Genomic DNA, 17,781 nt, shown 5'->3' on the forward strand with positions numbered 1-17,781 from the left:
ATGGCCATATGCAAATCAGTCTGACCCGGTGCCTCATGGGAACAGTCCAGCCCGAACTGCCAAGCCATGCCTTCCCTTGACCGGAATCAAGCTTCCTAGAACCGGTCTCTGGCATTACAGCCGTCTTCAGCCAGGCTTGCTTGAATCCAGTGGCAAAGTGAGCAAGGGACTCAACGTCTGAGCATACCCTGCCAACTTACGGCGAACAAAGCGGTACAAAAGGGGGTGGTGATGGACGGAGCATCTAAACCAATTAAACACTCACACCCAGTCAACAGATCTGGGTTTAATCCATCACCGTAATTTCTTACACTTTTTATACACTTATAGAAGGTTCTATGTCAAGTACACAGCAGCTTATCTGCCAGTGGGGTATGGTCCTTGCCTGTACCTGGGGGCTCCAGTAACATACCAGGAACACTTGCAGTAGTTTCGTGATATGTCACCACACATCAAGCACCGTTAGAATGGGTCAATTGATGTTATCAGGGCCAACCTGTCTAGATGGTAAACCCCTCACCCAAAATGGGATAAATGAAGTCAACAGACCACCTGAGAAATGTTAGAGACATGAATTGCTGTCTACTGAGAGTATGTCTTAGGGACAACAAACACAGAACCCCATTGGCTGCAGGCCATTAACTCACAACCCGTGGAAAGGTGTTCCAGGAAAATGCCCAAGTAAGCAGGAAGAAAACTTTATGGGTCCTCTGCAGAACACTAAGATGAATGCTATATACTCCTATGCTAACCGTCAAGAACAACATAGAATTATTCCTAAAGGGATGGCACCTACTCCTCACCAATATAGAATGTAGTTGTGCTAACATTTACATTGCCAAACACAGTACTCTAGAGCTGTGTTACCAGAGATCATGAAACAAATTTAGGAACAACTCTGGTTGCCACCCTGTCAAACATCTAGGAATGCAATTGATCAGGAACCACGAGACCGTTTCTGAGGTACTAGGGACCATTAGAAGTGAATAAGCTTTTCCTAGCCACTGAAACAGTAACACAAAGACACCGAGTGTCTGATCCAGTTCTGGAAACCGCAACACTTCCATGCAACCCAACTCTGCCATGCAGAAACTGACTTAACAAGTATCTGCATCAGCCATGGACAGATGCAATGATAACTCGGGTGGAATCAACTCTGGTGATTGTGACTCCCATTGGGTTTGGCTATTATTTGCTGGATCATCAACCTCTGGTTGCAGTCAGTGTGCATCACCTTTTGTTTTTATCATTGCGGTGTGTTCAAATAATAACACTTGGGGAGCTCACATCGAGATACTGCAGTGTGATATCAGAATATCATAAACAACGTTATTTTGACATACAAGCAAAGGTCGAAGTGGGCGGTATCTGAGGGGAACGTTGTGTGCTTACTTTTTAAAATTTAACAAACACAGTTACCCTGTTTTTTGTTGTGTTTTTTTTAACAACCAACCGCCCCGGGATGAGTGATTCTGAGATATGAGATGGCAATGGAAGGGAGGGAGTCTTTTGTACTGTGAAGCTGAGAGAGAAATAGACCCTAAACAAGAAATTATTCATACCAAGTTGTCTGCAGTCGGAAATACATGTAATGTGAGCAATTCCTAAATCTGCAAATGTAAAGGCTGCTTGGAAACCAGAATTGACTTTCATTGTTGGAGTCACTAGAAGCTTTGTGATAGTGAATATGTATTTTTTTTAGAGGTATTATAATGGTGTTACCAGCTGAGTGATGGAATGTGCGATTTAAATGAATACTTCTAAAAAAAAAACTGTTTTAAATGGCACTAGGTAAAGTCTGGTTGCATAGTAACAAAATATATGTTTTTGAGAGCACTTGTTATAATCGTATACCTAAATGATTTGTACATTTTATGGCAGTTTATCTTATACTGTGTGTAATACTGCTGATTCGTTTACCCTACAATTATTCTTAATTTAGGATATGTGCATTATTTTATATGGAATTCCCTGGAAATGAAGGAGCAACAAAATAGTTGCAGAATATTTTGTTCATTTAAGCAATGCCTTTGACACCGCCCACATTGAACTCAGGGTTACACTTCCTATACGTTTTACTTCTCACCTAGGCAGCTGTCTTTTCGAGACATGCTGTATTAAGGATATGGGCATGAAGCTCGGCCCACTTTCCCTGCCATCTTTTTAATTGGCTCCTCTCTCTGTTGTTTGTAAATAAAGGCTTTTCATTAGTCAATAGGCTTAGTAATCCCTCCTTAGTACAGCCTTTTCTCTTCTTGTATCTCCCATGAGGACACCCCTCTGTTTCATGTGTTGTTACTTGTTATCGTTCATTTACAGCCTCAGAGCACTATTATTTACACAGCTTTCTCCTGCCTGCTGAACACACAGCAGCCAGGACACGCTGTCCAGCGCGGTACCCTAAGCTTGATATTCATGGCGACGCGCCTTTCTCCCCGATGATGGTATTGAACTTCAATAATGGCAGCTGTGCGACCTCTATAGCATGGCTTGCCCAAATATATATATTTTTTTTAATTCTTTTTTGTGCAGCGCATATGGCGGATGCACGACTTTCTTAAAGCGCGAACCACCACAATCCTTTGTTTTTAAATGTATGTTTTTTTATGAAGTGTGGCACTCCAAGCTTGATAGTCGTTGAGGCCATACGTCTTTCTCTCGGATTACGCATTTGAGTTTCAATAATGGCAGCTGCGACTTCTATAGTGCGGCTCGTCCAAATCCTTTTTGAAATTTCTTTTATTACATTTTTTTTGTGCAGTGCATATGGCGGCCACACAACTTTCTTATAGCGCGTGCCGCCAAAATCCTTTTTTTTAATATATTTTTTTAATAAAGTGCGGCACACCAAACTTCATATTCATGCCGGCTGCATGCCTTTCTTCTGGATGGCGCATTTCAGTTTCAATGTTGGCGTCCGGGCGACTATAATGAGTATTGCTACTGAAAGCAACATGGGCACAAGTAGGTCCCACTTAACGTCCTTGATTTCCAGGATGGCGGTAGTTGTTTATAGTTAGCGGAGATAGGAGGCTGCCATTGCTTTGCGTTGTTATAGAGGGCCAAGCTGTCCTACGTTTTTGTTTCAATACTGGCTCTGGGGAGCTCAGGCACTGACGCACAGAGCACCATGGCAAGGTTAAACACGGGGTCCGACCCGACAGATGGTCAGTTGGGTTTCGAAACTCTCTTAGCACGCTCGGCACACCTGCCTGAAAAACAAGCATTACAAATGCAATAGGTCTCGCACTTGTTGGAGTTGGTGTTATTGACATTATAAATGCCAATGTTTTTTACCTAGCCATGTTGCAGAGTGCAGTACCATATGTGGCCAAAAGACCCATGACTAGCTAAACAAGCATTTGCAATGCAATAAGTAAATGACAATGCCTTTTATTTATCTGTTTTGCTAATTAACACATAAATAAAAGGCATTGTCATTTACAATACCAATAGCTCAAACTCTTGTAATTGAGAGACATATTCAAAGAAGCGGCCACCATTGTCCGGGCTGCTCCGAAAGTGAAAGCGCATATGTTGCAGGAAGCATTTCGTGCCTGCAGAGGAGACACTCATTAAAGAAAATAGCGCTTACAGTCTAAACAAGCATTTACAATGCAATGGTCTCGGCAATATTATAGGTAGAGCTATTGGTATTGCTCATTATTTTTTTAATCTTTTTTGTATCCCTAAATAAATGGCATTGCTATTTCTATTGGCATTAGCTTTTTTTTTGCATATGTGATACCTATTGCATTAGCAGAGAGAGAGTGAGGTAGTGAGATAGAGAGAGAGAGTGAGGTATTGAAATAGAGAGAGAGTGAGGTAGTGAGAGAGAGTGAGGTAGATAGAGAGTGAGGTAGTGAGATAGAGAGTGAGGTAGTGAAAGAGTGAGGTAGTGATGGAGAGGGATGTTGTGAGGTAGTGAGATATAAGCATAGAGTGATGTTGTGATGTAGTGAGATAGAGAGAGAGGTAGTGAAAGAGAGTGAAAGTGAGTTAGTAAGATAGAAAGAGTGAGGTAGTGAGATAGAGAGTGATTGAGGTAGTGAGTTAGAGAGAGAGAGAGAGAGGGTGAAGTTGTGAGCTAGAGAGTGAGGTAGTGAGAGAGTGAGGTAGTGATGTTTTGAGAGAGAGAAGTTGTGAGATAGTGAGGTAGTGAGATAGATAGAGTGGAGTAGTGAGGTAGAGAGAGTTATGTAGTGAGAGAGAGGTAGATAGAGAGTGAGGTAGTGAGAGACAGAGAGTGAGGTAGTGAAAGAGTGAGGTAGTGAGGGACAGGGATGTTCTGAGGTAGTGAGATAGAAACAGTGAGTGAGTCTGTGAGGTAGTGAGATAGAGAGAGAGTGAGGTAGTGAAAGAGAGAGTGAAAGTGACTTAGTGAGATAGAAAGAGAGAGAGTGAGGTAGTGAGATAGAGAGAGAGTGAGGTAGTGAGTTAGAGAGAGAGTGAAGTTGTGAGGTAGTGAGATAGAGAGTGAGTTAGTGAGAGAGTGATGTAGTGAATTTTTGAGGGAGTGAGTCGTGATATAGTGAGGTAGTGAGAGTGAGATAGAAATAGATAGAGTGAGGTAATGAGATAGAGAGAGAGTGAGCTAGTGAGATAGAGAGAAAAGTTGTGAGGTAGTGTGTTTGAGAGTGATGTGGAATTCATGCTAACAATAAGCAACAAACAAACATGCTACAAATACCTCCCACCCCAAGACCGGCACTTACCTCTCATGCCGCTGATCAGCACACATAAGCTGTCAGGAGAAACAAGAACAATCTATCCCAGGCTCATTAGCGCTCGTTCCACTGCCCATCATGGACCTGGCATAAAAGGCAACAGTTTCCTGATACACCGCCAAACTCTCCAAGCACAAGAGAAACGAGAGCGGCGACCTCATCAGCGGGAGGGGGCGGCAAAAAGACACGGACAGCGGGAGGGGAGCACCCCTGGGAGTTGGAGGGCCCGCTTTGGCCTGTCTCTATCGAGAGAGCCTGCTGTCACTTGGGAGCAGGCCTTGGGTTAGAGGGATCCCTCAGAGGCTGCAGCGCCTTTTGTAAAGTGATCTCCTCCAAACACATTCCCAAAACCCCAAACAGGAGGTGAGGAAGGACCAGGGCACCACAGCGAACAGGCAAGGCCCAAGCTAGTTAATGGGGCTTTAAGGGGAAACAGAGTCCCGGACTGGGAAGTGATGTGCTGAAATCCGGATCAATCAGGAGTGTGCTCGCATTTGAAAGAAGAGCTGTTGGAATATAAAGACCCCCTGCGTTCAAAGGATGGATAACCAGCTGTATCATAAACCACGGGAAGGTCAAAACCCAGTGCCCTAGTAAATTCTCTGCACGTCATCACCCAATACGGAGGATTACCCTGGCACCTAGCCAAGCACAGGAGCCCAGCTATCACTGTGTGTTATCGAAATCAGCCTTCTTCCCCAGTCATTGTGACCAGCGGTATGGTTTGTAGCGGGCCACTAATTCGTCAAAAGATGAGGAACATGTTTAAGATATATGGGCCTGCCGACTATGATGCTAACAACATCCCAGGACTAGTTGAGCTTCTCACACTTGAACGCTAATGGTACAACTCTGCAAGTCAACGTTGTGGTGAGCAGGCGTCCAAGCTCATGGCGCGTCACTCCGTTGCGCTCGCGCTGCGATACCTCCCCAGTGGCAGAATGCGCTTCCTAAATACTATAACAAAACATAGCAATTCAATAGGCACATTAAACCCGCACGTGGCATACTGCGCGAAATACAATACTAATAAATAAACGCCCCTGGCTTGGCGCAGGGCCCTACTCGCCCGCGGCGTCCTCGCCGAGTGGGAAACCTCGAGCTGAAAATAACTTACGATAGGGCGCCCATTTTTATCCACGACGGACCCATTTTTATGGAATCGCTCGTATTTTAAAAGGCGCCGCCGCTGATTTACTGCCAAGGAGACGTGCTCGCCTTTCGCGACTCGCGCCCTCATTCGCACGAAGTTTCTTTCCTGGAGGGTTCCGGGAACAATTCACCAAATGGGAGGAATAATAAATATTATGCCTGAGCGGGAGCGCCGGCGGAGAGAGGAGACAGATATTGCTCACCTGGGTGTAATTTTGCTTCATTCACACAAGAGACAAGCTGAGAGTTTACTGTTTGGAAGAGGGGAAGCAATAGCTAAATCTCCTATTTGCAAAAATGATTACATTATCGTAAATGAAAATGCTGTTCTATTAGGCGCTCAAAGAGCCTATACATTCACACGAAGTCTTTTAATAACAATGTAAATGTCCTTTTAAAAAGGGAGAGGCTCTCCTACCTGAAGAGTGGGGAGTAGCCGTCTTGCGAAGGAAACAAAATGGCGGCCTCAAGCTTCCGAAATTTTTCGGATTCGGTGGCGTGTTTTGCTGTCCTGAGTGACGGACGACGTCACTGTCTAAAGAACAGCAAAACTTACGCCACCAAATCCGAAAAAGATGGAGCTTCTTTGGAGGGACGGCTCTCTCCTCCAATGGCTGGCCTCCGTTTAGGAAGCCAGCCAATGGAGGAGAGACGGGCCAGGGAGGCGAGTTCTAAAGCCCTACTAAGAATCATTAAATCTCCTCCCCAGACTGCGCAGCCTTTAGGTCCACGACCTAAAAAGGCGTAAGGTGTAACAACCAAAGTAAAAGAGCCAGTCCTCATGGGAGGTTACAAATTAAGACAAGGCGGTTAAGGAGGGACTAACAAGCCTATTAACAAATCAGAAGCCAGCATTTACTTAGGACAATGACAACAGCCAATGACAAATATGGGCGGAGCTTCTATGCCATACTCCAATAGAGTATGTTGCAGAGCAATGCTGTGCTGCCCAGGCTCGCTCGACCTAAAAACATTGGCATTTGTAATGCCAATTACTCAGCTCCAACAAATGCGACACCGATTGCATTTGCAAAGCTTGTTAATGTACTTCCACCGCTGCTTACAATCCTCACTTAGTGCATCTGTTGGACTACAGTTAACTAACAAGTCCTGGGACCTACCGAGACTGTACAAGTACCACGTAATTTGCATGTCCAGATATTAGCAGGCAAGGTTTGAAAAGAGCAGCTAAAAGCTCTCACCGCACTTGCAATGAGAAAACGCAAAGGATTTGCATGTATTGCAGAGTTCTGAAGCCACGCGTAAGTATCCTATCCAGTACAAGTGTTATCTTGCATTCTGGGATTTAAAGTCCATAGCTTCAGTTCTACAATACCTAGAATGGAAATCCAGGCCAGGACTAATTGCTAGCATGGATCTAGGAAATGCGAGTCATGTATTTGCTGCGCTTTACATTGCACACCGCACTTCCTCTTAACTTGAATGAATGTTACCGGTAATTGCTTAAAAATTTCCTTCATAGACCTGTGATTCAAAAACTACATCGCGCATGAGATCGGCGGCGGCCATATTAAGGTCAGGCACACAAACTGGTTTGTGTGAAAAGAAAGGAAGGGTTCTTTTCATCATTCGCAAATCGTTTAGTGGCCTGATCCTATCATGGCCGCTAGTGTGACTCCGACTCATTTACGGAAAATAGGGTTAGAGGGTAAAGGGAACACTTCCTGTTACACATGTGTTGAACGAGTTTTTCCCAAGTGCTTTAGTAATAGTGTAAAGGGAGCTTCACCAGGTCGTCCGAACCCCATCAGTGGCATTACCGTCTCCCTACACCATGAAACCGGTATGTGAAAGGAGAATTTAACCACAAAAAGAGCGATGACTGATTCTTGTGATGTGTTGGAATAGGCGCAGGCGTTGTACTAGAATCGCAGAGAAACTGATATTTAGATGAGTTTGGGGGAACAGAGGAAGGGTGGATGAATTGCTTAGCGGTGTGAGGAGCAGGTGAGCTGGAAGCGAAACATGGGAGCTCATAAGTGAGATTTCGTGAAGAGCTGTGGCTAATCGTTGAGAATGAGAGAAGAGAGAAACAGCTGATTCTTGGGAACGGAGTTGGACGGCAAGCTCGAGGAAAGGGAGAGGCAGTCGAATCTTTGAACATGCATTGACAGTAGGTTTGGCTTGAAAGAACCGTTACATGTTAAAGTGAAACATTACAAGTAGATAGCATTGTTATGGCTACGTATTTGTTCGTAAGCGAATTACTGTAGAATAATATTGGTGGTGGTTTAAAGGGCAGGCAGGTTGCAAATGCACTGACAAGCCAGACCTAAACATCCGTGTAGGTTAATGACTGCCCTTTTACCACTGTGCTGCGTCCAGAGGACTGTAATTTTGTTGGAAACCCATGTAGTGAAGAAACCAATTTTCTTCCTTGGCATTTAGAGGTTGTTTACCGAGTGATTTGGCGAATGCGTAGCATGTTTTGTGTCAAGAAAATTACATTTCAGGATGGAATTACTACTTGCAGAGCAATGTGTGGCACAATCAATCAGAGTACTTGTAAAGCGCGCTACTTACCCGTGAGGGTCTCAAGGTGCTGAGGGGAGGGGGTGCTGCTACTGCTCGAAGAGCCAGATCTTGAGGAGTTTTCTGAAGGCGAGTAGGTCTTGGGTCTGCCGTAGGTGGGTAGGGAGCGTGTTCCAGGTCTTGGCGGCGAGGTAGGAGAAGGATCTGCCGCCCGAGGTTGTTCGTTGGATGCGGGGAACAGCGCGAGGGCGAAGCTGGTGGAGTGGAGCTGGCGGGTGGGGTTGTAGAAGCTGAGTCTGCTGTTCAGGTAGGCTGGTCCGGCGTTGTGGAGTGCTTTGTGTGCGTGGGTGAGGAGCTTGAAGGTGATATTCTTTTCGACAGGGAGCCAGTGCAGGTCTCTCAGGTGGGGGGTGATGTGGCTGCGGCGGGGGACGTTGACGATCAGTCGGGCGGAGGCGTTTTGGATGCGTTGTAGTCGTCGTAGGTGTTTGGCTGGTATTCCTGCGTAGAGTGCGTTGCCATAGTCCAGTCTGCTGCTGACGAGGGCCTGTGTCACCGTTCTTCTTGTTTCGGTCAGGATCCACTTGTAGATCCTGCGGAGCATGTGGAGGGTGTTGTAGCAGGAGGAGGAGACGGCGTAGACCTGTTTAGACATGGAGAGGGAGGAGTCGAGGATGAATCCTAGGTTGCGTGCATGGTCGGTGGGTGTCTGTGCTGTTCCCAGTGTGGTCGGCCACCAGGAGTCGTCCCAGGCTGAGGGGGTGGGTCAGAGGATGAGTACCTCCGTCTTGTCCGAGTTCAGCTTCAGACGGCTGTTCCTCATCCAGTCGGCGACGGCCTTCATTCCCTCGTGGAGGTTAGTTTTGGCGGTGTGCGGGTCCTTGGTGAGGGAGAGGATGAGCTGGGTGTCGTCCACGTAGGAGATGATATTGAGGTCGTGTTGGCAAGCCACTTGTGCGAGGGGGGCCATGTAGACATTGAACAGCGTCGGGCTGAGGGGTGAGCCCTGGGGGATGCCGCAGATGATGTCGATGGCCTCGGATCGGAAGGGCGGGAGGTGGACGCTCTGGGTTCTGCCGGAGAGGAAGGACATGGTCCAGTTAGGGGCCTTTACTTGGATTCCGGCTTCTAGGAGGCGAGTCTTTAGAGTGTGATGGCAGACCGTGTCGAAGGTGGCTGACCGGTCCAGGAGGATGAGAGCTGATGTTTCGCCGTTGTCTAGTTGGCGCCTGATGTCTGTGGCGGCGATGAGGGCTGTCTCGGAGCTGTGGTTTCGTCTGAACCCGGACTGGGACGGGTCCAAGATGTTGTTGTCTTCCAGGTGGCGGGCCAGTTGCATGTTGACGATTTTCTCGATGACCTTTGCTAGGAACGGGAGCAGGGAGATGGGCCGGAAGTTCTTGAGGTCCTTGGGGTCCGCCATGGGCTTCTTGAGGAGGGCGTTGATTTCGGTGTGTTTCCAGCTTTCCGGGAATGCCGCTGTTTCGAAGGAGATGTTGATGACCTACCGTCGTTGGAGTGCAATGGCAGCGTCTGCTTTGTTGAATACGTGGTGTGTGCACGGGTCTGACGGAGATCCTGAGTGGATGGAGTTCATGACCTTGCGGGCCTCATCGTCGTTGACGTTGGACCAGGAGATCAGGCGGTTGGCGCTGGTGGTTTTCACAGGGGAGGTCATTACTTCATCCTAGCCCGTCAGTAGATGCTTATCTGAAGCAGTGGGACTAAAGGAGTCAGCAACCAGTTCTGCTTGTACCTCATCAAGCAGATGGTCATTCATAGAATCTCTGGAGCACGGACCGTTCCTGGGCTTTGACGGACCGGGCAGTTCTTAAGCATCTTTTAGACTAACTTGTCCAAGAAAGAACAACGAAATTCTGGTGCAACATTCTTTTAGTGGCAACTGTGCATTTCTGTCCTTCATGTGCCAATCGGACCTATTCTTGTAAGATCCAAGTTAAGAAACATGCTGTGACATTGGGAAATAAGGCAAAGGTCTTGCCTTAAGGTATAGCAATAAAGAATTATTGAGCCAGTAGAAGCCTCAGACTGGCTTTCTTCCTCTGTCATCATGAGAACACAATGTGAAAAATTAACCCTATATATTTTTGGTGACTTGGTTTTTCATGCATGAACGAAAATACAAACACAAGAAATCATAAGAGGTTCAAAAATATGGTTTCCCTCGATCAACATTTTGGGGTTATTCATCTTTTCTGATATAAAATAGTGAATACACGTAGATTTGAGAGATTTGTAGAAGAACAGTTTCCGTTGTCAAATATTGTTTTTTTTTTTTAAAAAAACACGTTATTTTCAGTTTTTTTATTGCAACAGCCAAACAATCCCCCCCCAATTGGCATCAATATTACAATACGTGTATACAGTTCGATCACCTCATTATGGCACACATGAGTACAGACATCACAGTTTGGGCTGTGTCCCAAAGGAGCAAAGCAATTCTCTATTGCAGCCGGAAGTACATGTGCGAGCCCAGCCGGGCACTAACTCTGAACAGACCCATCCACCCATCTCCCCTCTCCCTCCCCATCAGACCCCGACCCCTCAGAGGAAAATAGCTCTGCACTCGTGCCCTCTGAATCACTGTTGGACAACCCCGTAGCACACATAACTCGCCAGGCAATCAAATCCTCCTGCAGCTTCTCGTCCCTGCATGTGCGTTGCATATGAGTCTCCTCGGCCAGAGATCACTCCCTGACATCTCTGAGCCAGGCTGACATCTCAGGAGCCCTCTGCCCCATCCAGGTAATTGCGACCCTTCGCCTCGCCAACACCAGCAATAGCTGCAACATTTTATAGCAGAGGTTTCTCTTCTTAGGCTTCGGGATTAGGGCTAATAGACAATGAAGCGGGGTCAAGTCGAGCCGGAGACCAGTAACGGCCCGTGCGTGATCAACCACTGCCTTCCAGAAGCTCCCGACCATTGGGCAATCCCAGGCCAGATGCAGGAACCCCGCTCCCCCCTCTCCACACCTGGGGCAGTTGTCTCCTCTGTTCTCCGATATGCGCCGCAAAGAGACCGGGGTCAGATAAGTACGATGCATGAAATTAAAATGAACCATTTTAAACCGCGCATTGCACGACACCTTGCGCGTAAGGGTTCCAATACGTTTGCGCTGCCCCGTGTCTAGGGAGATCCCAAGGTCTGTCTCCCAAGCCTCCCAGGAAGGTGGGACCGGCGGGACCGAGTCCCGTCTCATGGCCGAATACAGCAGAGATACAAGTCTCCGTCCTCTACCGCAGGAGAGAAGGATGTTTAGGGTGTGGGACATCGGGGGCGCCTCCGGGAACTGGGGCCAAGTCTCTCTCGCCACCCCTTGGAGGCCTCTATAGTGCAAATACTGCCCTCCTCCCAGCCCAAAGGCCGCCGTGGCCTGCTCAATGGACACAAAGTAGTCGTCGGGATAAAGGTCTGCTAAAGTATCGTAGCCTCCCACGCGCCAGTCCCGAAGGACATGTGACTCTCCATGTCGACTATGGGGGCCAAAATCCACACCGGCAACTCGCTATGAAAGGGGGCCCGCCGCAAGATCTTTTCAACAAACCTCTGCCAGCTGTCAAATATTGTTGAATTGAAAATATATGTATATATACAGCCACTTAAAAAAAATGTACATCAGAGCTGCATGCCATTACTTCAAATCTGATGAAAGATTCAAAGCTTTAACCATCTATTAAACCTCAGGAACTGTGCATTGTTTTGAAAGTCAATGGTCTAGACTGGTATCGGAGGTCTTAGGCTTTTAAAGGATAATGACAATAATTGCAGAGGAAGTGGAAAATTGTGTCAGCATTACCCATGGTTTGTTGCAAGTTGCAAACGGCTCTTGGGGAGGCCTCCCAGGGCGCAGACCCCTCGTTGCCTTCAGTCAACAAGGAAGCAGGCCGCCTAGTCTGCAGAAGCAAAGTATACAATCAAGACCATAAGCAGTGGTGACACCATGTAATGTAGTGGCAGTAATTGAAGAGGCACACTCTACTGAGCTGCTCTGGCATCGAGTGGAGCTGAAAGAAATGTCACAGAGACGGCCAATGGGAGCTCTTTGGACTGCTCCTACCTTACTGCTTTAAAGTGAGCTGGAAAACTATCAAGGACATGATAAGTTAAGTTAAACAGTCGCAGCTAGCACCCCTTTTAATCTGCAAGGCACTTGTTTGAGTTCTGTCATGCCCAACTCATCCTTCAATAATTCTGAGATCAGTAAAGGGAGTACCTATGCAGTCAGTCTTAATAAAGTATTTTACTACCAGGACTTAATTTTATTTATGTATAAAGTTTTATATAGCGTGAACATAATCCAGAGGGATATCAGATCACTTCACAATTACGGATGGTCCAGGTTAGGCAGGCATCAAATACATAAGTGGGAGAGGTGTGGCGCCGCGGCCAGGGCGACTGACGCTGGAATCCGGGGACCACGGTTCGATCCCCGGCTCCGGCGGCAGGTTAGCCCAGCACCATGTGACTCTGGGCAATAGCTCGCTTAATCTTCCCGACAGCCCCCAGCGCCTAGAGACCCTTACGGGTGATTGTGCCCTTTACAAATGTGGACTTTACTTTTACTTTATAACAAAGTAAACAGTTACAAAGGGTGTAACACATCATCACAGTTAGTACAATGGATGAGGGAGTAAGTCCAGTATCTTCAAGCAAAAGATCAGAGCCCAATCTTCCTCTTTCCCTCAGACAATGTGTGAACCATTCCAGCTTTAGAAGTAAATTGAAAACTTCTTTGTTCCAGTGCTGATTTGAAATTTCTTGTTCTTTCTATTTCCTTGGGCACTACTGACCCTCTGTGATTCCTATCTGTCTTTGATACTCTCCTTTTTCTCTTTATGCTCTTTTGCCTTGGTCATTTGCATGCATAGTTACCGTTTAGGAAGGCTCCAACAGCGCAGAGATACTCCCTTCTGGAGTTGATTCTAGCGCTTTACAAACCCGCTCATAATTATAATAAGGTAAGAACTTGCACATAAGGAATCGTTTTACTTCAAGTTTGAAGGCAACCGTGGAGATGAGACTGCGAATTTCAGGAGGGTGAGCGTTCCAGATCCGTGGAGCGGAGCCAGAAAAAGCACTTTGACGAGTTCTCTTTTTTCGAAATATCTGTGGTTTCAGAAGGAAGGTGTTGGCGCTTCTTGAGGGTCTACCACCTCCAGATAGTTATAGCTTTTGGCATAAGTACTTGGGGGTTTTGAGATTGAGAGCTTTGTGAGTCAGGCAGGCGACCTTTAGCTGTATTCTTGCTTCAAAAGGCAGTCAATTTAGAGATTTTAGGACTGTGGAAATGTGCTCATATCTTTTAGTGCCCGTGGTCTGGCTGCCGCATTCAATATAGCTTTAAGTGGGGCCAAGGTATATTTTGGGAGGCCACATAGTGTAGCACTGCCATAGTCTAGCCTCGGCCAAACCAGCGATTGAACAACCTGCTTGAAGTCAGCTTGTGGGAGGACAGGTTTGAGATTCCTGAGTAGTCTCATCCTGGTAATTCGCTCCCTTGAAATCCTTACTAATGTGGTTCTTCAAATTTAAGTGTTTGTCCAGGGTGATTCCGAGCGACTTGGCTGAATCAATGATGACGGGGGGCAGTTGAAAGCAATGAGATGGTTCAACCAGAGTTCTACCTTGGGTGTATGATTCGGAGGAGAAATGAGCAAGAATTCGGTTTTGGGAGTGTTGAGTAGGAGGTGGTTCTCCGTTAGCCAGTTTTGAGTGTTCATGAGGCTAGTGTTGAGTGATGTGAGATCGTCAGTGTGAGAAGTTGGCCTGATGTGCAGTGCTCACTATTCTAGTGATCACTATATATCAGTCCAAACAACCCTTATTGATGATTGGTTGTAAGTCAACCTTATAGACCAGCTATCCTAGTAGCATGGATACGAGCAGTCTAAGGCTAAGACTCTAGAGGGCGTGTTAAGCCAGCTGTTTTACCATCACATTACCCCTTGAACACCCAGTGAAAGGACACCACACAAGTTGTTATGAAAATAAACAGTGTATTTATTTATAACAAGACTACCCTGGCTCTTTATGAGACAGAGAGCTAAGCACACAACAAAACTCTTACGAAAATACTTAAGTTAGCACGTTATACACAAATGCCCGAGGGGCACGAAAAACCATATACTTAAAAAGTGGAATGCGAAATTACTAGCAGGTAAGTACAGTACTAATAGGCTTTGGAATCGCTAGGACTGGACTAGGGAATCGTTAGATTACTACTAGGAGACCCAGGGGACTCGGGTGCAGAGTGTGCACTCTCACGCGGGATGCGGGACAAAGTCTATGGAGGCTAGTAAAGGCAAAGTTAGTGTTCACGGGCGAACCCGACCTGGTAGGAAGAAAACGACAGTGGATCCTGACCCTAGGATAGTGAGGCTATGCTGGGACACCGAAGTGCCGAAGTTACCTAGCCCAGGGGCTGCAGCTGCATAGGTCTGAAAAGACGTCGGGGATCTCGTTGCCGGACCAGGAGCCTGGAAGGAAGAAGTTGCTGGCAGGCGACCAGTGAAGAAAAGTTCGATGGATCCAAGCCTGGATCAAGGAAGAAGAAAACCTGAAAGCAGAGGGGACCAAGTTCTTGAATCACTAGCCAGTGATTAAGTGGGCACCAGGATGGCACCGGGCGAAGTCACCGCAGTCAGGTGAGTGGGCGCTGCTGGGCTCTGCAGTCTCTCGGACCAGGAGGCGTTGTCGGCGACCAGGATGGAGGTGCGAGCTGTCCCACGAAGGTTCTTGCTGTCGACGTCGCTGGACCCAGGATTGGGCAACAAGTCTTGGCAAATGCAAGGCCCACGCGGTGGACCTAAAATGGCGTCTTGAGTGGACCAGGAGGGTCCAGGGTACTTCTCCGATGGAGGGAAGCAAGGGCCAGTCTGGAGCAACCAGACCAGCAGCAGAAATGTCGTCGGGCGTCGTCAGGAAGGCCACAAGCCAGCGGGCTAGTAGCCAAACAACGCGGTGAGCAGTAAAAAGCAGAAGGGCCCCACGCAGATCGTGGAGATGCTGGGGGGCTGCTCTTCGGTGCTGGAGCTGCTCAGGGTGGGGGCTTCTCGGACCCCAAAGCACTCACCAGGAATTCACTCGGCGGGCTTGCTGGAAAGAAGTCGTGCAGTCTTGAAGATGGCCGGTCCCTCGAGGTCTCGTCACACCCACGAATCTCAGCGTGACTGATGATGCAGGTAGAGGTCAGAGGTGCCAGGGAAGCCGGTTCTCGTCGAGCTGGGCAGTCGGATTCCGGAGGAAGGACTTGCAGCAGACCGCAGTGTTCTTAGATGGTGCCTGCGGATGCAGGGTGACTACTCCTTAGTCACAAGGGAGAAATCTTAGGAAGAAGTCTTGAGTTCCTTTCGCAGAAAGTAGTTTCAGGATTCAAAGATGATCTGATTTGGAAGGGGGCCAGTCTCTACCTTTATCCTGTAAAAAGGGGCTGGCACGCGACTAAGTCCTGCCCTATGGGTGGGACTAGGAGGGGGGTGGTTACACCCACTTCCTTGGCGGGCTTTTCCCCAGCACAGGGTCTGGAGTGACCCTGGAACTGGTTCCAGCCAGCCTATGCACAGTGAGCACCGGGGTGCCACGTGCAGTCACCTTCCTCTAAAGCCCTGCCTACCTACAATACACAAAACCCTGTCTGGGACGGTGCTGGCACCGCCCCTGGCAGGAAACCCTTTGTCCTTATCTCCTGCTCTGGGAGGACTCCCAGCAGCAGGAGGGCAGACTTGTGTCTCGGTGGCAGCATCCATTTTGTGGATGCTAAGGCTCTGTCTGACTTTTAACCGGGTTATAGGTTACATGCATGTCGTGTCCCTCTAGAAGGGTGGAATGCTAACCCCGTCGCCAGAATTGGCGAGGGGTTAGTATTCCAATTCGTATGACACCTTACTCGACATGTTTTGATAAAGCGATACCAGAGTTGGCACATAACCGCGAGGATTATAATGCACTTAAGAGTATATGGTATGCGATATCATGGAAACGGCTAAGGGATAGATCCCGAAAGCCGCAGACAGGCTCAGCTCATGCCAGAGCACCATCTCACACGATTCCAAGCACTCTGCCTTCAGGATTGTTAAGGCCTGCCATAGGAGTGACTGATAGGAGATCTGTGTGTCCATTTTAGGGTTAGATATAGGTATACTATATCTAAAGCAAAGGGTGAGTACACCACCTTGCCCCAGCTGTCGTGCAGCCAGTTGTGTCAGTTTTAGTTAGTCAATCCAGGGGTGGCACAATACATGCTTCAGCCCCTGGGAGACTTCTGGGTGCACCTCAGCCCTGAGTACAGGGACTTGGAGAGGGCCCAGTGCCAATTCAGTACCTGAGTACAATTTGGATAGAGAGAACAGCTAGGCTGTGGGTCTGATTAGCAGGCCCACAGCCAGGGAAAGTCGTAAACCAGTGCAGCAAAAAGCAAAAATCTGGGTGATCATAGGATTGCAGACCCTACTCTCCTACAGTCAGGATCTGTGGTGGAGGAAGGACAAGAGCCATTGCAGCACCAGACCAAAGATGCCCATCCTGTGTTCCAGAACTGATAAGATTGTCGTGATTTACAGTGTCAAATGCAGAGGAAAGGTCAAGGAAGATCAGGAGGCAGGATTCGTTGTGGTCGAGCATTTTTAGAATGTCATTGAAAACATGAATAAGAGTCGATTTAGTACTGTCTACGCTCCGAAAACCAGATTGGTGATGGTCTAGGAGTTGTAAATTTTCAATGTGCGCACAAAGTTGAGAGTGGACACATTTTTGAAGGAGTTTGGCCAGAGTAGTGATGTTGGAGATAGTGCAGATCTCAACAACTTCCACCCTGTCCGCATTAGGTGTTTTTAAGATAGGGAAACTTGAGCTGCTTTTAGGCAGTCAGGGATCATACCTTTAGACCGAGAGGCATTGACAATCTTTGTCCAGAGAGGGGTGAGGACTTCGATGATTTATTTGAAGACGGAAGGTGGTAGCGGGTCATTAAAGTGACTGGATGGGTTGATATTCTGAAGAATTTTGTTGATGTCCCTTTCGCTTACAGGGGTGAAAGTGTCCCAAGAGGCATTGTTTTTGGTGCTCAGACAAACTGGATCGGGCTGTTCAGCGGGGGATGAGGGGTGTGTAAGGCAATATCATGGTAGAGAGGCCTTTTTCGATTCCAGTTCAATATTGATGAGTCTCGATTTCTCAGAGAAAAACGTAGCCGAACCATCGCAAGAGGGTGGGCTGTGTCCTGTGTCAGGCCAAGTGGGTGCGTCACACAATTGTTGTTTAACAATTTCAAAACGTTTCCTGGGACGATTAGAGGCTTGGGTAAGTTGAGATCTGAGGTAGTCGGCCTTGGCGCTCTTCGTTTGTTTGTTATAGGAGCTCCTTTACTGTTCTGAGGACTTTTAGCAGTTC

At 47.5% G+C, this 17,781-nt stretch overlaps 1 protein-coding gene across 1 annotated transcript in view; it reads left to right on the forward strand.

The window, feature by feature from the left end:
* Positions 1 to 7,537: 7,537 nt before the first annotated feature.
* The window catches only part of NOC3L (NOC3 like DNA replication regulator), a 493,023-nt gene continuing 482,779 nt past the window's right edge, over positions 7,538 to 17,781 (forward strand). The window contains exon 1 of the mRNA XM_078643385.1: positions 7,538 to 7,683. Coding sequence (XP_078499511.1) covers positions 7,675 to 7,683 — 9 coding nt within the window. The 5' untranslated portion in view covers positions 7,538 to 7,674. The remainder of the gene's footprint in view (positions 7,684 to 17,781) is intronic.

This window comes from Lissotriton helveticus, chromosome 5_1 (assembly GCF_964261635.1).
Source record: "Lissotriton helveticus chromosome 5_1, aLisHel1.1, whole genome shotgun sequence".
Lineage (NCBI taxonomy): Eukaryota > Metazoa > Chordata > Amphibia > Caudata > Salamandridae > Lissotriton > Lissotriton helveticus.